Source organism: Palaemon carinicauda, chromosome 8, assembly GCF_036898095.1.
Source record: "Palaemon carinicauda isolate YSFRI2023 chromosome 8, ASM3689809v2, whole genome shotgun sequence".
NCBI lineage: Eukaryota > Metazoa > Arthropoda > Malacostraca > Decapoda > Palaemonidae > Palaemon > Palaemon carinicauda.
This window is the reverse complement of record NC_090732.1, coordinates 595731-613954: the sequence shown is the minus strand read 5'-3', so window position 1 is coordinate 613954 and position 18224 is coordinate 595731. Positions and strand designations below refer to the sequence as shown.

The following is an 18224-nucleotide window of genomic DNA, read 5'->3' as shown; positions in this document are numbered from 1 at the left end:
GTGAAGCTAGATCATTTTTATGTTATATCATAATTCTTAATGCTTATATTCCATACATTTCCTATGGCTATATCCATATTATTAAGAGGAACCACCAAGATTATCCTGGTCATAGTCATAATTCTACCTTTACGCCATGTTAACTGGAGGAGTTTTGATGCCATAACAAATTGAATTTGTATGTCATAGTACACTTAGGATCTAAAGCAATGGCCTGCAAAGTTAGGTTAGGAAGAGTAAGTTAATAAGCATTTGTCTTTCGACACTTTTTGTTTATCTCCCTATCAAGCCCATAAGGTACGACAAACTTAAAACAAGAGAAGTCAGCTTTGTGAGCCCAAACCCACATAACAGCAGTCCCCAGAAAATAAAGCACATATTAACTGTAGTACTCTCGAAAAAACCATTAATCAGCGGGGAGATCTAAAAGCCCAATAATGGCAGGAGTTGCTGCAAGCGGCAACAAGACTTCCCGGTGGTGGATGCCATCGCTTCGCTGAGGAAAGCAACGGAGTACGAACATAAGGGTTGTCCATGGGTCACGAGAGCTCTATCAGTGCATTACCTCCAGAGCAGCAATCACTCTTACACTACCGCCCTCCAGAGGAGAATGAGCAACAGTCAAAATGGAAGGATCGACTCAACGTAGAAGGAAGTCAGGGTTTCTTTATCTTCGAGGAAGACCCCGAAGGAGAAAAATGATATTTTAACTATAAAATAAATTTTTGAATATACTTACCCGGTGAATATATAATAGCTGCTACTCAGCGGCTCGACAGAAAACACACTCAAAAAACTCGCGAGCGATCGCTATGAAGGTTGCGGGTGTGCCCACCAGCGCCAACTATCGGCCAGATACCACTCTTGCATGTAAACAAACCCTTCAATTCTTCTCGTCCCGCTGCGTCTCTATTGGGGAGGAAGGGAGGGCCTTTAATTTATATATTCACCGGGTAAGTATATTCAAAAATTTATTTTATAATTAAAATATCATTTTTAAATATTTAACTTAGCCGGTGAATATATAATAGCTGATTCACACCCAAGGCGGTGGGTAGAGACCAGAGTTAATTAAGTTTACAGCGTATAAGCCAAGAGTTTTTGACAGTTATCAATATAACAAAACCAAAATATATAGGTACCTGGTAATACTTAGACGATTACTCTGCCTTGTAAGTCTGTCTTCCTCACGAAGCCCAGCGATCCTCTTAGGATGCTGAAAGACTCCCAGGAGCTGAAGTATAAAGGGTTGCAACCCATACTAACAGGACCTCATCAAACCCCTAATCTGGGCGCTCTCAAGAAATGACTTTGACCACCCGCCAAATCAACCAGGATGCGAAAGGCTTCTTAGCCTTCCGTACAACCCATAAAACAATATTAAAAACATTTCAAGAGACAGATTAAAAAGGATATTGGAATTAGGGAAGTGTAGTGGTAGAACCCTCACCCACTACTGCACTCGCTGCTACGAATGGACCCAGTGTGTAGCAGTCCTCGTAAAGAGTCTGGACATCTTTTAAGTAAAATGACGCGAACACTGACTTGCTTCTCCAAAAAGTCGCGTCCATAATACTTTGCAGAGATTTATTTTGCTTGAAGGCCACGGAGGTTGCTATAGCTCTAACTTCGTGCGTCTTAACCTTAAGCAAACATCGGTCTTTCTCATTCAAGTGAGAATGAGCTTCTCGTATTAAAAAATCTGATAAAATATGACAAAGCATTCTTTGACATAGGCAATGATGGTTTCTTAACTGAGCACCATAATGCCTCAGATTTACCTCGTAATGACTTAGTACGAGCTAAATAGAACTTAAGAGCTCTAACAGGACATAATACTCTTTCCAGTTCGTTGCCTACGATCTCTGATAAGCAAGGAATATCAAAAGATTTAGGCCAAGGACGAGAAGGCAGTTCATTTTTTGGCCAGGAAACCAAGTTGAAGTGAACAAGTGGCTTCTTCTGTAGAAAAAACCGATGTTCTTACTGAAGGCATGAAGTTCACTGACCCTTTTAGCCGAAGCCAAGCACACTAGGAAAAGTGTCTTGAGGGTGAGATCCTTCAGGGAGGCTGAATGTAATGGCTCAAACCTGTCTGACATGAGGAACCTTATGACCACGTCTAAGTTCCATCCAGGAGTTGCCAAACGACGTTCCTTAGAGGTCTCGAAAGACTTAAGGAGATCTTGGAGATCTTTATTGTTGGAAAGATCTAAGCCTCTATGTCGAAAGACCGAAGCCAACATGCTCCTGTAGTCCTTAATCGTGGGAGCTGAAAGGGAGCGAACCTTTCTCAGATGTAAAAGAAAATCTGCGATTTGGGCTACAGAGGTACTGGACGAGGACACAAATGCTGACTTGCACCAGTCTCGAAAGACTTCCCACTTCGACTGGTATACTCTAATGGAAGAAGCTCTCCTCGCTCTTGCAATCGCACTGGCTGCCTCCTTCGAAAAGCCTCGAGCTCTTGAGAGTCTTTCGATAGTCTGAAGGAAGTCAGACGAAGAGCGGGGAGGCTTTGATGGACATTCTTTACGTGGGGCTGACGTAACAGATCTACCCTTAGAGGAAGACTTCTTGGAAAGTCTACCAGCCATTGAAGTACCTCGGTGAACCACTCTCTCGCGGGCCAGTGGGTAGCAACCAACGTCAACCTTGTCCCTTCGTGAGAGGCGAACTTCTGCAGTACCTTGTTGACTATCTTGAATGGTGGGAATGCATATAAGTCCAGAAGAGACCAATCCAGTAGAAACGCGTCTATGTGGATTGCTTCTGTATCTAGGACTGGAGAGCAATAGATTGGTAACCTTTTGGTCAACGAGGAGGCAAAGAGGTCTATGGTGGGTTGACCCCAAGTAGCCCAAAGACTCTTGCCCACGTCCTTGTGGAGGGTCCATTCCGTGGGTATCACCTGACCCCTCCGACTGAGACAGTCTGCCAAGACGTTCAAGTCCCCCTGGATGAATCTCGTCAACAGGGAGATGCCTCGATTTCTTGACCATAAGAGAAGGTCCCTTGCGATCTCGAGCAGCGTGAAGGAGTGTGTGCCTCCTTGCTTGGAGATGTACGCCAAAGTTGTGGTGTTGTCTGAGTTGACCTCTACCACTTAGTTTCGAAGAAGCTTTCGAATATCATCAAGGCCAAGTGGACTGCTAATAGCTCCTTGCCGTTGATGTGCATGCTCTTCTGACTTGAGGTCCACAGACCCGACATTCCCAACCGTCCAGGGTCGCACCCCAACCCAAATCCGACGCGTCTGAGAACAACACGTGGTTTGGGTTCTTGACTGCTAGGGATAGTCCCTCTCTCAGACTGATATTGCTGTCCCACCATTTCAGGCATGCCTTTACTGGTTCGGAGACTGGGAATGATACCGTCTCTAACGTCTTGTCCTAGTTCCAGTGAGAGGCTAGATGGAACCGGAGAGGCAGAAGGTGTAGTCTCCCTAGTGAGACAAACTGCTCCAGGGATGAGAGAGTCCCTACAAGACTGTTCCAACTCCTGACTGAACAAACGTTTTCTTTTCAGCATTAGTTGGACTTCGAGCAGGGCTTGTTCTATTCGGTGGCAGACGGAAAAGCCCGAAAAAAACTGGACTGCGAATCTCCATCCCCAAATATAGAATAATCTGGGATGGGATCAGTTGGGACTTTTAGGTTGACCAAAAGTCCTAACTCCCTGGCCAGACTCAACGTCCAATGTAGATCCTGCAGACAGCGAAGACTGGACGATGCTCTGAGAAGCCAGTCGTCCAAGTACAGGGAGGCTCGGATCCCCGATAGATGGAGGGATTTTGCCACATTCCTCATGAGCCTCGTAAACACGAGAGGAGCAGGAATGAGGCCAAAGCACAGGGCTCGAAACTGGAACCCCACATTCCTGTAAACAAACCTCAGAAACGGTTGGGAATCCGGGTGTATAGGAATGTGGAAGTATGCCTCCTGAAGGTCGAGAGAGACCATCCAGTCGCCTTCCATTAATGCTGTCAAGACAGCCTGGTAGACTTCATCGTGAAGTTTGTCTTGACAATGAACACATTGAGCGCACTTGCCTCTTACGTACTCCTGCAGTGAACATGGCTGCCAGATCATTGGAGCCATCCCTGAGGGACTTGTTCCTGCAGAGAACGTGGCTGTCAGATCATTGGAGCCATCCCTGAAAGCCTTGTTTATGCATGACATAATTGTACAGCAAAACTTCAAACGCTCGAATATAGCTCTGAAGTCGACCATAAAATCTTGGAGCGTCTCATGGCCAGGCGCCAGGGAGAGTCTATGAGGTTTGAGAAGTCTATCTGGGCAGAGGCAGGAACTCCCAAGCCGAGAACTTCTCTCGTGCCATATCAGACTCTCGCTCTATAAGCCAGCTTAAAAGTAGGGAAAGCAAAGGCTGTCTCCCCCAAACTCCTCCTGGTGATAAACCAGTCGCCTAGCAAACGTAAAGCTCTCTTAGAAGAGCGACAGAGCACTAGCTTATAAAACAACGGCTTCGAAGTAGCTAGGCCTAGTGTAAACTCTGACGTTTAGGCGAACGAGGAGCAGCAGTTACAAAAAGATCCGGACAAAGATCCTTAAAAATCAGCATGATTTATTTAAAGTCCATAGAGGGCTAAGCAGCTTTAGGCTCCTCTCCGTCTGACAGAGTCCTCAAGGGAATATCAGTAGGAGGGGGAACAGCAACTTCCTCATCTGAAGGAACCTTGTCCGACAATAGCCGAGTCTCAAGCAAGGGAGAGACCTACCGTGGTGGCAATGCTTTACAAGCAGAGTCCACACGCACTGGTGCATTAGTAGCGGACCAGGACGCAACGTCATGTAACTGCTTAACAGTCTGTGAACTGTCAACAACAACAGGTGCGGGAGGACGCTCGGCGTCCACTCGAGACTGCTTTGACTGCCTAGTCTGAGCAGTCAAAACAACTCTAGACTGCGGTAGTTGACGCTCAGCGTCAAAACAAGTCAACTCCGCTGGTTGGCGAACGTCCTGAACGTCAACAGGAGCATTAGGAAGCGGCCTAACGTCCAAATGCGGCTGAAAATCAACACGTGACCGCATCGAGTGAGGCTCTACATATCGTGACTGACGTGACTTAGCTACGCCAACGTCAACAGGACGCACAAAGGTTCGTTTGGGCAGCTGAAGGCCAGGATCTCGATGAGATAAACGGCTAGGATCAACGTGAACCTTATCGGCAGAATAGTCTTCCATAAGAGAGGCAAGCTTATTCTGCATGTCTTGCCGTACAACCCATTTAGGATCAACGGGAATGGTTGCGGTAAGAGACGAGGGTAACGTCTGTGACTGCAAAACCTTGCCTACAAAAAGACTCTCGGAGCCTGTGTTACGCTTTTGTTTAGGCGGCGAGCAGTCTTCCGATGACTGCATAGGGTCAGAGCAATCCTAATAGTTAAAACCAGGACGCTGGACCTGTCCTGAAAGGACTGACTTTCGCTTAAAGGGCCTTGAAACCTTGTTCCACGGTTTCTTATGCGAAAAGCCTTCGGATGACGAGGAGAAAATCGTCTCTCTCGCCTTATGGTAGGGGCGATCTTGGTGAGATACGCCTGATACCATAGAGGGAACGTCTGTTCGCTGATCAAGGCCTCTCGAACCCATAAGTCGTACGACATTACTTCTCCCTGGGGCTTGGGAGCTTGCAAGAGGTCCCGGACTAGGCGAACGACAGGCACGAACAGACGAACCCTCGGTCGCAACACTGATAACACTTTGCGCAATATCACTTTATCACTACGATTTTCTATTTCGCACTTATTTCACTGAAATCGAATTTTTAAACAATTCACATTAGGTATGAATAAAACTGATTTCTACCTAAAGCACGCAATTCTACCCTCATCAAAAGGTTATAATTGCGAAATCAGTCGTATAATGTAAGCACATTAATACAAGCAAAAAACAGTAAACATATTTTAAGATAAAAAGATCAGTGGCTGGGAAAGAGACTAAACACTAGTTCATTCAAAACTACGTTTTCAATCTCTCACCGTACAGTGCCTTGGGACGAGAATAAAAACTAAAAACGTTTTATCCTTTCTCCCCGTACAGAGACTAGGGACGAGAGTAACTCGAGAACAACGTTACTCGCTTGGGACGAGAATAAAGATCGGAACGTTCTCTCTCCTCTCTCTCTCTCCGTCTCTATCTCTCTCTCTCTCTCTCTCTTGATTTCGCACCGAAGAGAAGAGCCCACTTACGTTTCATCAATAAACAGGTTATTTGACCAAAGGAAAAAACTGAAAGGTTTTTCAATTAAAAAGTTCCTTTAAAATAGAATTTAAAACATTTAAGCTTTGAAAGAAGAATGAACAAAACGTCAGAATCGATTTACTCTTTCTGCAAAGTGAAACCGTGATACTCTCTCTCTCTATCGTAACGATAGAGCGCAAACTGCGTAACATAAATAAACTAAACGTTAGTTCATCTTTGAAACAGTACGAAGACTATTCAAAGAAAATCTTTCATAAAATATCTACTAAAAAATATTCATTTAATAAGTTTTAAATCATTTGCTCTGTAAAAGTTATTTACGATTGAAAGGGCTCAACGTTGTTTAACTTCGGTTTCCAAGTTAGGACCGCCTACTCTCAGGAAAGGTCGCATATAAACAAATCATTAAAATTTATCTTGATGTTTATTATAAATGGAAAGCTAATCGAAGAGGCCTAATAAAGGCGGATGAGATATAAAATATATAGAGGAAAATCTATAATTAATTTATAACTTGATAAGATAATTGCTAAAAGCCTATAAACACACTTCCGTACTTAGGGAAGGGTCGGCCATTTAAAAGTCAAAGAAAGTCCAAAAAACAATCCAAAGTCATCAAAAATTAAATCTATCCAAAAACGAGTTCAAGATTTAAGTTGAAGATAAAACACCTGCACTGCGAAAGCTCAAACCAAAATGAAGTACTTCACCAAATATGTTGAGAAAACTCCAGGTTCTACAGCGAGTAATGATACGTCTTGTCGTCAAGGTCGACAGAGAAGTCCTAAACTAGCATATAGTCATATTACTGTGTTGGCTTTCCTTCTGAAATATGGTTTCCCAGTTGTACAATTTTGTGTTTCTCTCATTCTTATAATATGAAAAGTAGGACTTTCTGACATTTAACTGTAACAAAAAGAATAACAACATTTATAAATACATAAATCAACATCTCTTATTTCCTAAAAACAGGAAATGGCTGTATATTTGGCACAACTTAAAAAGCAAGTTCTTTCCCAACAAAGCAACAAATAAACTGAATCGCAAATGACATAATTGAATAGATATCTTTAAATACTATTTTGAAGAACATATTCTAATGCCAGGGACCACTAATAAAGTAGTTACAGAGTTACAGATTTTCATTAAAAATGTTATTTTCATTAGTAAAATAAATTTTTGAATATACTTACCCGATAATCATGTAGCTGTCAACTCCGTTGCCCGACAGAATTCTACGGAAGGGATACGCCAGCGATCGCTATACAAGAGGGGGGTGTACTCACCAGCGCCACCTGTGGCCAGGTACTGCAGTACTTCTTGTTGACACCACCTCAATTTTTCCTCGGTCCACTGGTTCTCTATGGGGAGGAAGGGTGGGTCAATTAAATCATGATTATCGGGTAAGTATATTCAAAAATTTATTTTACTAATGAAAATAACATTTTTCAATATTAATCTTACCCGATAATCATGTAGCTGATTCACACCCAGGGAGGTGGGTGAAAACCAGTGTAGGCTACATGTATATCAAGAAGCTAAGTATCCCGTATTTCATATTATCAGTTATTCAAAATAACAATGAAATTATAAGTACCTGGTAAGGAAGTCGACTTGAACCATTACTCTGCCTTTAATAAGTTCGTCTTCCTTACTGAGCGCAGCGTTCCTCTTAGGAGGCTGAACAACTCTAAGGTGCTGAAGTATCAAGGGCTGCAACCCATACTAAAGGACCTCTACACAACCTCTAACCTAGGCGCTTCTCAAGAACGAATTGACCACCCGCCAAATCAACTAGGATGCGGAAGGCTTCTTAGCCTACCGTAACAACCCAAAAACAACAATAAAAGCATTCAAGAGAAAGGTTAAAAAAGGTTATGGGATTAAGGGAATGTAGTGGCTGAGCCCTCACCTACTACTGCACTCGCTGCTACGAATGGTCCCAGGGTGTAGCAGTTCTCGTAAAGAGACTGGACATCTTTGAGATAAAATGATGCAAACACTGACTTGCTCCTCCAATAGGTTGCATCCATAATACTCTGCAGAGAACGGTTCTGTTTGAAGGCCATCGAAGTAGCTACAGCTCTCACTTCGTGGGTCCTTACCTTCAGCAAAGCAAGGTCTTCATCCTTCATGTGAGAATGAGCTTCTCTAATCAGAAGCCTTATGTAATACGAAACTGCGTTTTTGGACATAGGCATCGAAGGTTTCTTGATGGCACACCATAAGGCTTCTGATTGTCCTCGTATAGGTTTTGACCTTTTAAGATAATACTTTAGAGCTCTGACAGGGCAAAGAACTCTCTCTAGCTCGTTACCCACCATGTTGGAGAGGCTAGGAATTTCGAACGATCTAGGCCAAGGACGTGAAGGCAGTTCATTTTTTGCCAAAAACCCGAGCTGTAAGGAACATGTTGCTGTTTCGGATGTGAATCCTATGTTCCTGCTGAAGGCGTGAACCTCACTAACTCTTTTGGCTGTTGCAAGGCAGACGAGGAAAAGAGTTTTGAGAGTAAGGTCTTTGAAAGAGGCTGACTGGAGAGGTTCAAATCTAGGAGACATCAGGAACCTTAAGACTACGTCTAGATTCCAGCCTGGAGTGGACAAGCGACGTTCTTTAGAGGTCTCGAAAGACTTAAGGATGTCCTGTAGATCCTTGTTGGAAGAAAGATCCAAGCCTCTGTGGCGGAAAACTGATGCCAACATACTTCTGTACCCTTTGATCGTAGGAGCCGAAAGAGATCTAACATTCCTAAGATGTAACAGGAAGTCAGCAACTTGGGTTACAGAGGTATTGGTAGAGGAAACTGCATTGGCTCTGCACCAGCTTCGGAAGACTTCCCACTTGGATTGATAGACTCTACGAGTGGAAATCCTCCTTGCTCTGGCAATCGCTCTGGCTGCCTCCTTCGAAAAGCCTCTAGCTCTAGAGAGTCTTTCGATAGTCTGAAGGCAGTCAGACGAAGAGCGTGGAGGCTTGGGTGTACCTTCTTTACGTGAGGTTGACGTAGAAGGTCCACTCTTAGAGGGAGAGTCCTGGGAACGTCGACCAGCCATTGCAGTACCTCTGTGAACCATTCTCTTGCAGGCCAAAGGGGAGCAACCAACGTCAGCCGTGTCCCTTCGTGGGAGATGAACTTCTGGATAACTCTGTTGATGATCTTGAACGGCGGGAATGCATAAAGATCGAGATGGGACCAATCCAGCAGAAAAGCATCCACGTGAACTGCTGCTGGGTCTGGAATTGGGGAACAGTACAATGGGAGCCTCTTGGTCATGGAGGTGGCGAACAGATCTATCGTTGGCTGACCCCACAAGGTCCAAAGTCTGTTGCACACGTCCTTGTGAAGGGTCCATTCTGTGGGGATGACCTGACCCTTCCTGCTGAGGCGATCTGCCGAGACATTCATATTGCCCTGAATGAATCTCGTTACCAGCTTGAGGTTTAGACTTCTTGACCAAATGAGGAGGTCCCTTGCGATCTCGTATAGCTTCTTCGAATGAGTCCCTCCCTGCTTGGAGATGTATGCCAAGGCTGTGGTGTTGTCGGAGTTCACCTCCACCACCTTGTTTAGCAGGAGGGACTTGAAGTTCATTAAGGCCAGATGTACTGCCAACAACTCCTTGCAATTGATGTGAAGCGTTTCCTGTTCCTTGTTCCATGTCCCCGAGCATTCCTGTCCGTCCAAGGTCGCGCCCCAGCCCGAGTCTGATGCGTCCGAATAGAGATGAAGATTGGGGGTCTGAACAGCTAACGAGAGACCCTCCTTGAGAAGGATGTTGCTCTTCCACCACATGAGAGTAGTCTTCATCTCTTTGGTAACAGGAATAGAGACCGCTTCGAGCGTCAAATCCTTGTCCCAGTGAGCTGCTAGATGGAATTGAAGGGGGCGGAGGTGGAGTCTCCCTAACTCGGTGAACAGGGCTAACGATGACAGGGTCCCTGTTAGACTCATCCACTGTCTCACCGAGCATCTGTTCCTCTTCAGCATGCTCAGAATGCACTCTAGGGCTTGGTTGATTCTTGGGGCCGACGGAAAAGCCCGAAAAGCTTGACTCCGAATCTCCATTCCCAGGTAAACGATGGTTTGGGAAGGAATAAGCTGGGACTTTTCTAAGTTGACCAAAAGACCCAGTTCCTTGGTCAAGTCCAAAGTCCAATTGAGACTCTCCAGACAGCGACGACTTGTGGGGGCTCTTAACAGCCAGTCGTCTAAATAAAGGGAGGCTCTGATGTCCGCCAAGTGGAGGAATTTCGCAAGATTCCTCATCAGTCGCGTGAACACCATAGGTGCCGTGCTTAGGCCAAAACACAGGGCTTGGAATTGGTACACAACCTTTCCAAAAACGAATCTCAGAAAAGGTTGGGAGTCTGGATGAATGGGGACGTGAAAGTAAGCGTCTTTCAGATCCAACGAGACCATCCAGTCCTCCTGCCTGACCGCTGCTAGGACCGACTTCGTCGTCTCCATAGTGAACGTCTGCTTGGTGACATAAGCATTGAGCGCACTGACGTCCAGCACCGGTCTCCAACCTCCTGTCTTCTTGGCCACCAGAAAGAGACGGTTGTAGAAGCCCGGGGATTGATGATCCCGGACTATCACCACTGCCTCCTTCTGTAACAGAAGCGACACCTCTTGATGTAACGCTAGCCTCTTGTCCTTTTCCTTGTAGTTGGGAGAGAGGTTGATGGGAGAAGTGGTCAGAGAGGGATTGCGGCAGAATGGCATCTTGTAACCCTCCCTTAGCCACTTGACAGACTGGGCGTCTGCACCTCTTCTTTCCCAAGCTTGCCAGAAGATCTTGAGTCTGGCTCCTACAGCTGTCTGGAGAGGAGGAGAGTCAGTGTTTGCTTTCGAAGACTTGATACCTTTCTTGGACCTGCCCCTGTGACCGTCTGGACGGGTACCTCCTCGGCTGGGGGCTCTGCCACGAAAGGGCGGAATAAATCTAGTAGCAGGAGTATCAGCCACTGGGGTGCGGTAAGTTCTAGGAACTGAAGGAGCAATCTTAGCCTTCCGTGCTGAAGAGGCCACAAGATCATGCGTGTCCTTCTGAATGAGAGCCGCAGACAATTCCTTGATAAGATCCTCAGGAAACAGGAACTTAGAAAGAGGAGCAAAAAGTAACTGCGACCTTTGGCAAGAGGTGATACCAGTGGAAAGGAAGGAGCAAAGCTGTTCCCTTTTCTTGAGGACTCCCGATACAAACGTAGAGGCAAGTTCGCCGGAACCATCGCGAATTGCTTTGTCCATACAGGACATGACCAACATGGCCGAGTCTTTGTCAGATGGGGCAGTCTTCTTGCTCAAGGCCCCCAGGCACCAATCGAGAAAATTAAAAATTTCAAAGGCGCGAAAGACTCCCTTCAAGAAGTGGTCCAGGTCAGAAAAGGTCCAGCAGACCTAAGAGCGTCTCATAGCTGACCTTCGTGGAGAGTCAACCAAACTTGAGAAGTCAGCCTGGGCAGAGGCAGGGACCCCCAAGCCTGGTTCCTCTCCTGTGGCATACCAGACGCCCGCCTTAGACGTCAGTTTAGGAGGTGGAAACATAAAAGACGTCTTTCCCAGTTGCTGCTTGGACTGCAACCAATCCCCTAACATTCTCAAAGCTCTCTTTGAAGATCTAGCGAAGACAAGCTTAGTGTAGGCAGACTTAACAGGTTGCATGCCTAGAGAGAACTCGGATGGAGGAGAGCGAGGGGTAGCAGACACAAAGTGATCCGGGTAAAGTTCTCTGAACAGAGCCAGAACCTTGCGAAAGTCGATGGAGGGTGGCAATGACTTGGGTTCCTCCACGTCAGATGAAGGATCATCCAGGTGAGCAGCTTCATCCTCAGAAACCTCATCACCTGAGGGTTGAGAAGCGAGAGGTAAAGTTAAAGCGGTCTGCTGAATGGCTGAATCCTGAAGAGCGGGTGCATGCGCACTTGCGGATTCATCCTCAAGTCTCTGTTGAAGAGGATGAGGGCTGGTAATGACAAAGTCCTGAGGCTGGGATGAAGGAGGTTCTGCGGAGGTCTGAGGAGCAAGCGTGGTGAGAGGCGACTGTAGTAAAGCATGAGGCTCATGCTGCATAGACTGCGGTTCAAGTTGAATGGGAAGAGGCTCAAGCTGAGGAGAAAGTGGCAGATGCATGCGTTGAGGTGGCTGACTCATAGCATGAGGTTCCTGCCTCAAGAGTTGCGCTTGCTTCAAGGGTTGAGGTGGCTGCGCAGAGAGAGGCTCTTGTCTCACGAGTTGAGGTTCTTGAGGTGCTTGCCTCGAGAGTTGAGGTTCTCGCCTCGAGGAAAGTGGAGGTGGCTGCTGCGAGAGTTGAGGTAGCTGCCTCAAGGATGGTAGAGGTTGTCGTACCTCAAGAGGTTGCTGCCTCGAGGATGGAGGTAATGCAAGATACTCCTGCCTCAAGGGTAGAGGAGGTTGTAAAGCATAAGGTTCCTGTCCCCATTGTTGAGGAGGTTGCTGCGTGGTAAGAGGCTCCTGCCTCAAAGAAAGTGGAGGTTGCTGCACAGCGCTGGTATCTGGCAACTCCCAACGCGGCAGCTCACGCATGGAGGTAGCTTGAGGAACCTCAACCTCATACGTCTGGCAGATTGTACTGCGCTGAGGAGGAGGTGTATTAACCTTCTCTGCCTGAAACTCCCGCATCAACACCGCAAGCTGCGACTGCATAGTCTGCAGCAAAGCCATCTTAGGATCAACAGAAGTTGAGGTCTGTTGAGGCATAGCTTTAACAGAAGTTGAGGTCTGTTGAGGCAGCACCTTGCCTCTCTTAGGAGGCGTGCAGTCACCTGATGACTGCGGCGAGTCCGAGCTAGCCCAATGGCTACACCCTGGCTGTTGGACTCGCGCGGTCTGGACTTTACGCTTAAGAGGTCTTGAGGCCTGAGTCCAGCGTTTTCTCCCCGAAAAATCTTCTGCAGACGAGGATCTAAAGGGCTCAATCGTCTGAGAGTGGAAGTGACGATCTCTATAAGATACGCCCGCAACCACTGAGGATACTACTGTGCGCCGATCAAGGCCTGCCGAACCCTTTTGCCCTTCGACATTGCTTCTCCCCTGGGCTTGGGAGCTTGCAAGAGGTCCCGGACTGGGAGGACGACTGGCACGCACAGAAGTATCCTCACGCGCAACACTGACACTGACACTAGCACTAGGCACAGCACTGGCACTACCACTTCCCACTGCACTTTTCACTTTAAGTTCCTTGACGTCTGCCAAAAGGAACTTGTGGTCACTCACTACCGACTCCACTTTATCACCTAAAGCCTGAATAGCACGTAAAACATCTGACATATCAGGCTGAGCACTAATAGTAGGTTCGGGGGTAGCCACTACAGGGTGAGGAAAAGGTTGAGGATCATGGGGGGAGGAATAAAGTAAAGAGCGAGCCGAACTCCTCCTAACTCTCTCTCTCTCTAACTTAGTGGTATACTTAAGGAATCGAATAAAATCAAGTTCCGAAAGTCCGGCACATTCCTCACATCGATCTTCCAACTGACAGGATTTTCCCCTACAGTCGGAACAAACGGTGTGAGGATCAACCGAGGCCTTCGGAAGCCGCCTAATACAAGTCCTACATCGTCTTTGGGGAGGAGCTTGAGAATGGTCGGACATCTTGAATCAGAGAACAGTCAAGGGGGATTCCAAATTAAAGATAAAGATCGTTAAACCATAAATCAAAATTAATCCAAAAGCTATCTAAGCTAAGGGAAAAGCTTCCTGTATAGCGAAAGCTGAAATCTCAGAGCAATACTTCACCAAAACCGTGAACAAAGACTCCAAAATTATAAGCGTATCCATGTAGGTCTTGCCGGAAGCACGACAGAGGAAAAATTGAGGTGGTGTCAACAAGAAGTACTGCAGTACCTGGCCACAGGTGGCGCTGGTGAGTACACCCCCCTCTTGTATAGCGATCGCTGGCGTATCCCTTCCGTAGAATTCTGTCGGGCAACGGAGTTGACAGCTACATGATTATCGGGTAAGATTAATATTGAAAAACTCCCATTTTGCTCTTCCCGTTTTCATTTATACACCTGCCACGAGAAGCTCCTTCGGACAGTTCAGAAATATTCTGAATGGTTGTGCTTTTACCGTGGGTTACTTTTTCAAACAGAATCTAATTGCAAATGTGTATGGTGGCTTATAAAAGTACACGCTTTGAAAACAAATTTCATAATGGGAATTTGTCTGCTTTTCACAGTACATTTTAGGTAAAAATGATAAATCAAAACAGATATTGAAAAATAAAAGACAAGACTAACATTCTAACAGATGCTGGAACGAAAGCTACAACTCGACCCCACCTAACTCAAAACCTATAGTATAAAAAAAAACTATGGGTTTCTGACGGTTATCGTCATCGAAAACGTTCGAAACACCACAAAATACACCATGTCCATATCTCATTTTCTTTGTACCAATTATTGTACCATTCTGCAATTTTTCCAAAAGGTGTTCATTTCACTATGGTTAACATGAACCAGACATCATTTTAGTTGGGTTAGGATGCATGAACATTAAAATCTCACCAAATATATCTATTTCTTTTTTCATAAACTTTTTATATCTTTTAAGGTATTTATATTTATTTCAATATACAGGCCACGTATATCAAAAGAAAATTCGGAGCCTTTGTATATCAGCGGGCATTTCCTCATGCGTGCATAAAAAAATAGACACCAACTAACTTAAACTTCCTCTTCCCTAAAATAACCTACAAGCCATATCATTACCAACCTACCTAACGAGGGGGCGGGGTGAATATATGATAGCGGCCACCTGTGTGTATGATGACGGCTGTCTAAGAATATGGCAGTGTAAAAGGGGGTTGCAGGGGGGCTTTAGCAACCCTCCCCCGCTATATAAGTAGGTAAAAACACGGTAAATTTGTATTGTATTACAGGGTGTGATTTCGAACAGAAAATATATGTTTTCCTATAGTAAATAACGAGATTTAACCGAATTTGACCTTCATTTCAACCGCAAACATACAGATCAACCAATTTGACTAACTTTAAGTTGCCGAATTGGATTCTGTTATTACGGATGAAATGAAGGTGCACGAACGAACGTACGTACGGGTGATAATGTTAGAATGGAATGATAATATTTGATCTACATCAGACGTTGGCAGCACTGGTTACTGTATTTTTTCATGAAATAATCTTTGCAACGGCGCCTCCAAAGTTTATCCAGTTATACTGTTTTGTATTTTCCTCCGATAATAATACATTCAAGAAGGTAATGTATAGAGAAGAAAAGGCTTGTTTTACGATTATATATCGTTTCCCCAGTATGTTTTCCCCACCCAAAACCCCGAGTTCCCACTGGGGGTCCCCCATTATCGTAGGATATAGATGTATATATATTTCTGAAACTATTCATTAGCGACGGGAACGAGTTCATTTTCAAAGAGAGCGTAATTTTTTCTATAAGAAAAAGTAGTTGTTTTACTAGGTTACATTGCCCTGTAATACACTACAATAAAACCAAGAACACGGCTTTTAGGTTAGGTTAGGCGGGAGGGAAGTTTAGGTTAGTTGGTGAACATTTTTAATGCACGCTGGAGTAAATGGCCGCTGGTATACAAAAGCTCCTGAGGGCTAACGGCCCTCTGCGACCCCCTTAAGCTGCCGTATTCTTAGTCAGCCGACATCATACATACAGGTAGCGGTAAAGTTTTGGATTCAACCAAATTGGGAAATGTATTATATTAATATATTTTCCTAGTAAAGCACGTGATAACAAAACACTTCTTCTCAATACATTATTGTCGCTAATGCATACTTACAGAGAAAAAAAATATTTCAGGAATTGAAGGTCTTGACTTTTTCTAAGTTTAGTGTATATCTTTCCATGGGCACGCAAGGTAGCTCTTGTTCGTTTGTATGTCTGTTTTCATCTTACTTGGCTCCGCCCCATTGCGTAATGTGACAATATTTACTTGAATGCGCATTTGCTCCTCCCACTAATGTCGCTCCTCCAATCAAAATACTACTGGGTTCTTTTCAAGGGTTATTATTGGACGATTCATTGGTCTCTCAGTCTTGTTTCAAGGATCTGTTTTTCGTGCAATATAACATTGTAAACGATACTATTTTGTTTTTTTCCCTATTTCATTATGGGAGAAACCCGTGATTGTCGTTTGTTTTCGGTTTTCAAAAGTTCCGGTTTCTATATTTTCATCACACGTCATTTAACTGTCATGGATCCTCCGGTACGGTTGTGTGAAATATGTCGTTATTCCTATTTTGATGTGATCGGCCGATTTCATGGGAATTATAATGGAACTCCTGAAGTAGTGAATCGTTTTCTAAGGGAGCATTCCGTATTACCTTTAAGTGTCCAGTGTGGTAAATGTGATTCGCCTTTACATTTTCGTGAGGATAGACATGTGTGGTATTGTACCAAATCTGAACGTACTGTATTCCAGTACTTGATGATTCAGAAGAGGGTCAACCACAACCTTCCACATCTTCATCGTCATCTTCCGTTTAAGGTAAGAAGTGATTTAAGAAAATATATATATTCAAATTTACCCCTGGTTAAAGGGGGGGGGTCGCAGGGGGGGCAAAGCCCCCCCCCGGTAGGGGTACAGGGCCCCTAGGTTAGGTTAGGTGGGTTTGTTAGGTTCTGTGGTGCCCTGAAAATTACTGTGGCCTTAAGGGGGGGTCGCAGGGGGGCGAAGCCCCCCCCCCCCCCGGTAGGGGTACAGGGCCCCTAGGTTAGGTTAGGTGGGTTTGTTAGGTTCTGTGGTGCCCTGAAAATTACTGTGGCTTTAAGGGGGGGTCGCTGGGGGGCCTTACCCCCCTCCCCCCGGTAGGCCTAGTTAGGGGTATGGGGGAGGGGTGCTGGAACATTAATTATTCATTTATTGCAAATATCATTCAATGCCCCAACACCCTCCCCCCCCTCCCCCACCCAAAACCCCGGTTCCCAAAGGGTGTCCCCCATAATTGGTGGGATGAACTAGGGTATACATAGTAAATCTCTAAATCGGTTGGTTTGCAGTCAAAATAAACGTTAAATTCATTGAAACCACACTATTTCTGATGCAACAAATATATTTTTATTGCATTTTTCCAAATTTGGCTGAAACTAAAAATTTACCCAGGTAGCTGCTATCATACATACACCCCAAACATTTAATGTTTACTCGGGAATGGAGAAAGTGTGGACTTAATGTCTATTGGTCCTAAAACCATTATCTATTACATAAATTTACCAATTAATCAACTAAAATAAGACTGGTGAAATAGCTTAAAACAAAGACTGGAAGACTGGAAGTTCTACAGTTAGCCTACCCTAGGACTGCTGGGTAACACCGCCCCTACCTTCACGTCGAACTTCTTCCGGCATTTCCGAACAAATCCTTTGTATGAGGACGTCACTATTCCAATTTTTCGGTTATTAGGGCCAATTGCAATGAAATTTCTACGAGACATTGCTTGCAAAGCTGTTACTTCACGCAGGGTTGTACATTGCAGTACATGACTAGTACACGGTACAGCACAGCGTATTATCGTAAACGTATTTTGAAATATCCGAAGTAGTAGTAGTACAGTAGTAGTGATTTAAAACTGCTCCTCTTTCCCTGCGGAATTTCATTATGTTCTGTATTATTATTATTATTATTATTACTTGCTAAGCTACAACCCTAGTTGGAAAAGCAGGATGCTATAAGCCCAAGGGGCTCCAACAGGGAAAATAGCCCAGTAAGGAAAGGAAACAAGGGAACAAAATATCTTAAGAACAGTAACATTAAAATATATATTTCTTAAATAAACTATAAAAACTTCAAACAAAACAAGAGGAAGAGAGATAAGAGAGAATAGTGTGCCCGAGTGTACCCTCAAGCAAGAGAACTCTAACCCAAGACAGTGGAAGAGCATGATACAGAGATTATGGCACTACCCAATATTAGAGAACAATGGTTTGATTTTGGAGTGCCCTTCTCCAAGAAGAGTTACTTACCATAGCTAAAGAGTCTCTTCTA

At 44.9% G+C, this 18224-nt stretch overlaps 1 protein-coding gene across 1 annotated transcript in view; it reads right to left on the bottom strand.

Annotated features, from left to right (window-relative positions):
• Drep4 (DNA fragmentation factor-related protein 4) overlaps positions 1-17776 on the bottom strand; it is a 118329-nt gene extending 100553 nt beyond the window's left edge. The window contains exon 1 of the mRNA XM_068378393.1: positions 17563-17776. Coding sequence (XP_068234494.1) covers positions 17563-17673 — 111 coding nt within the window. The 5' untranslated portion in view covers positions 17674-17776. The remainder of the gene's footprint in view (positions 1-17562) is intronic.
• Between the last annotated feature and the right edge of the window lie 448 nt (positions 17777-18224).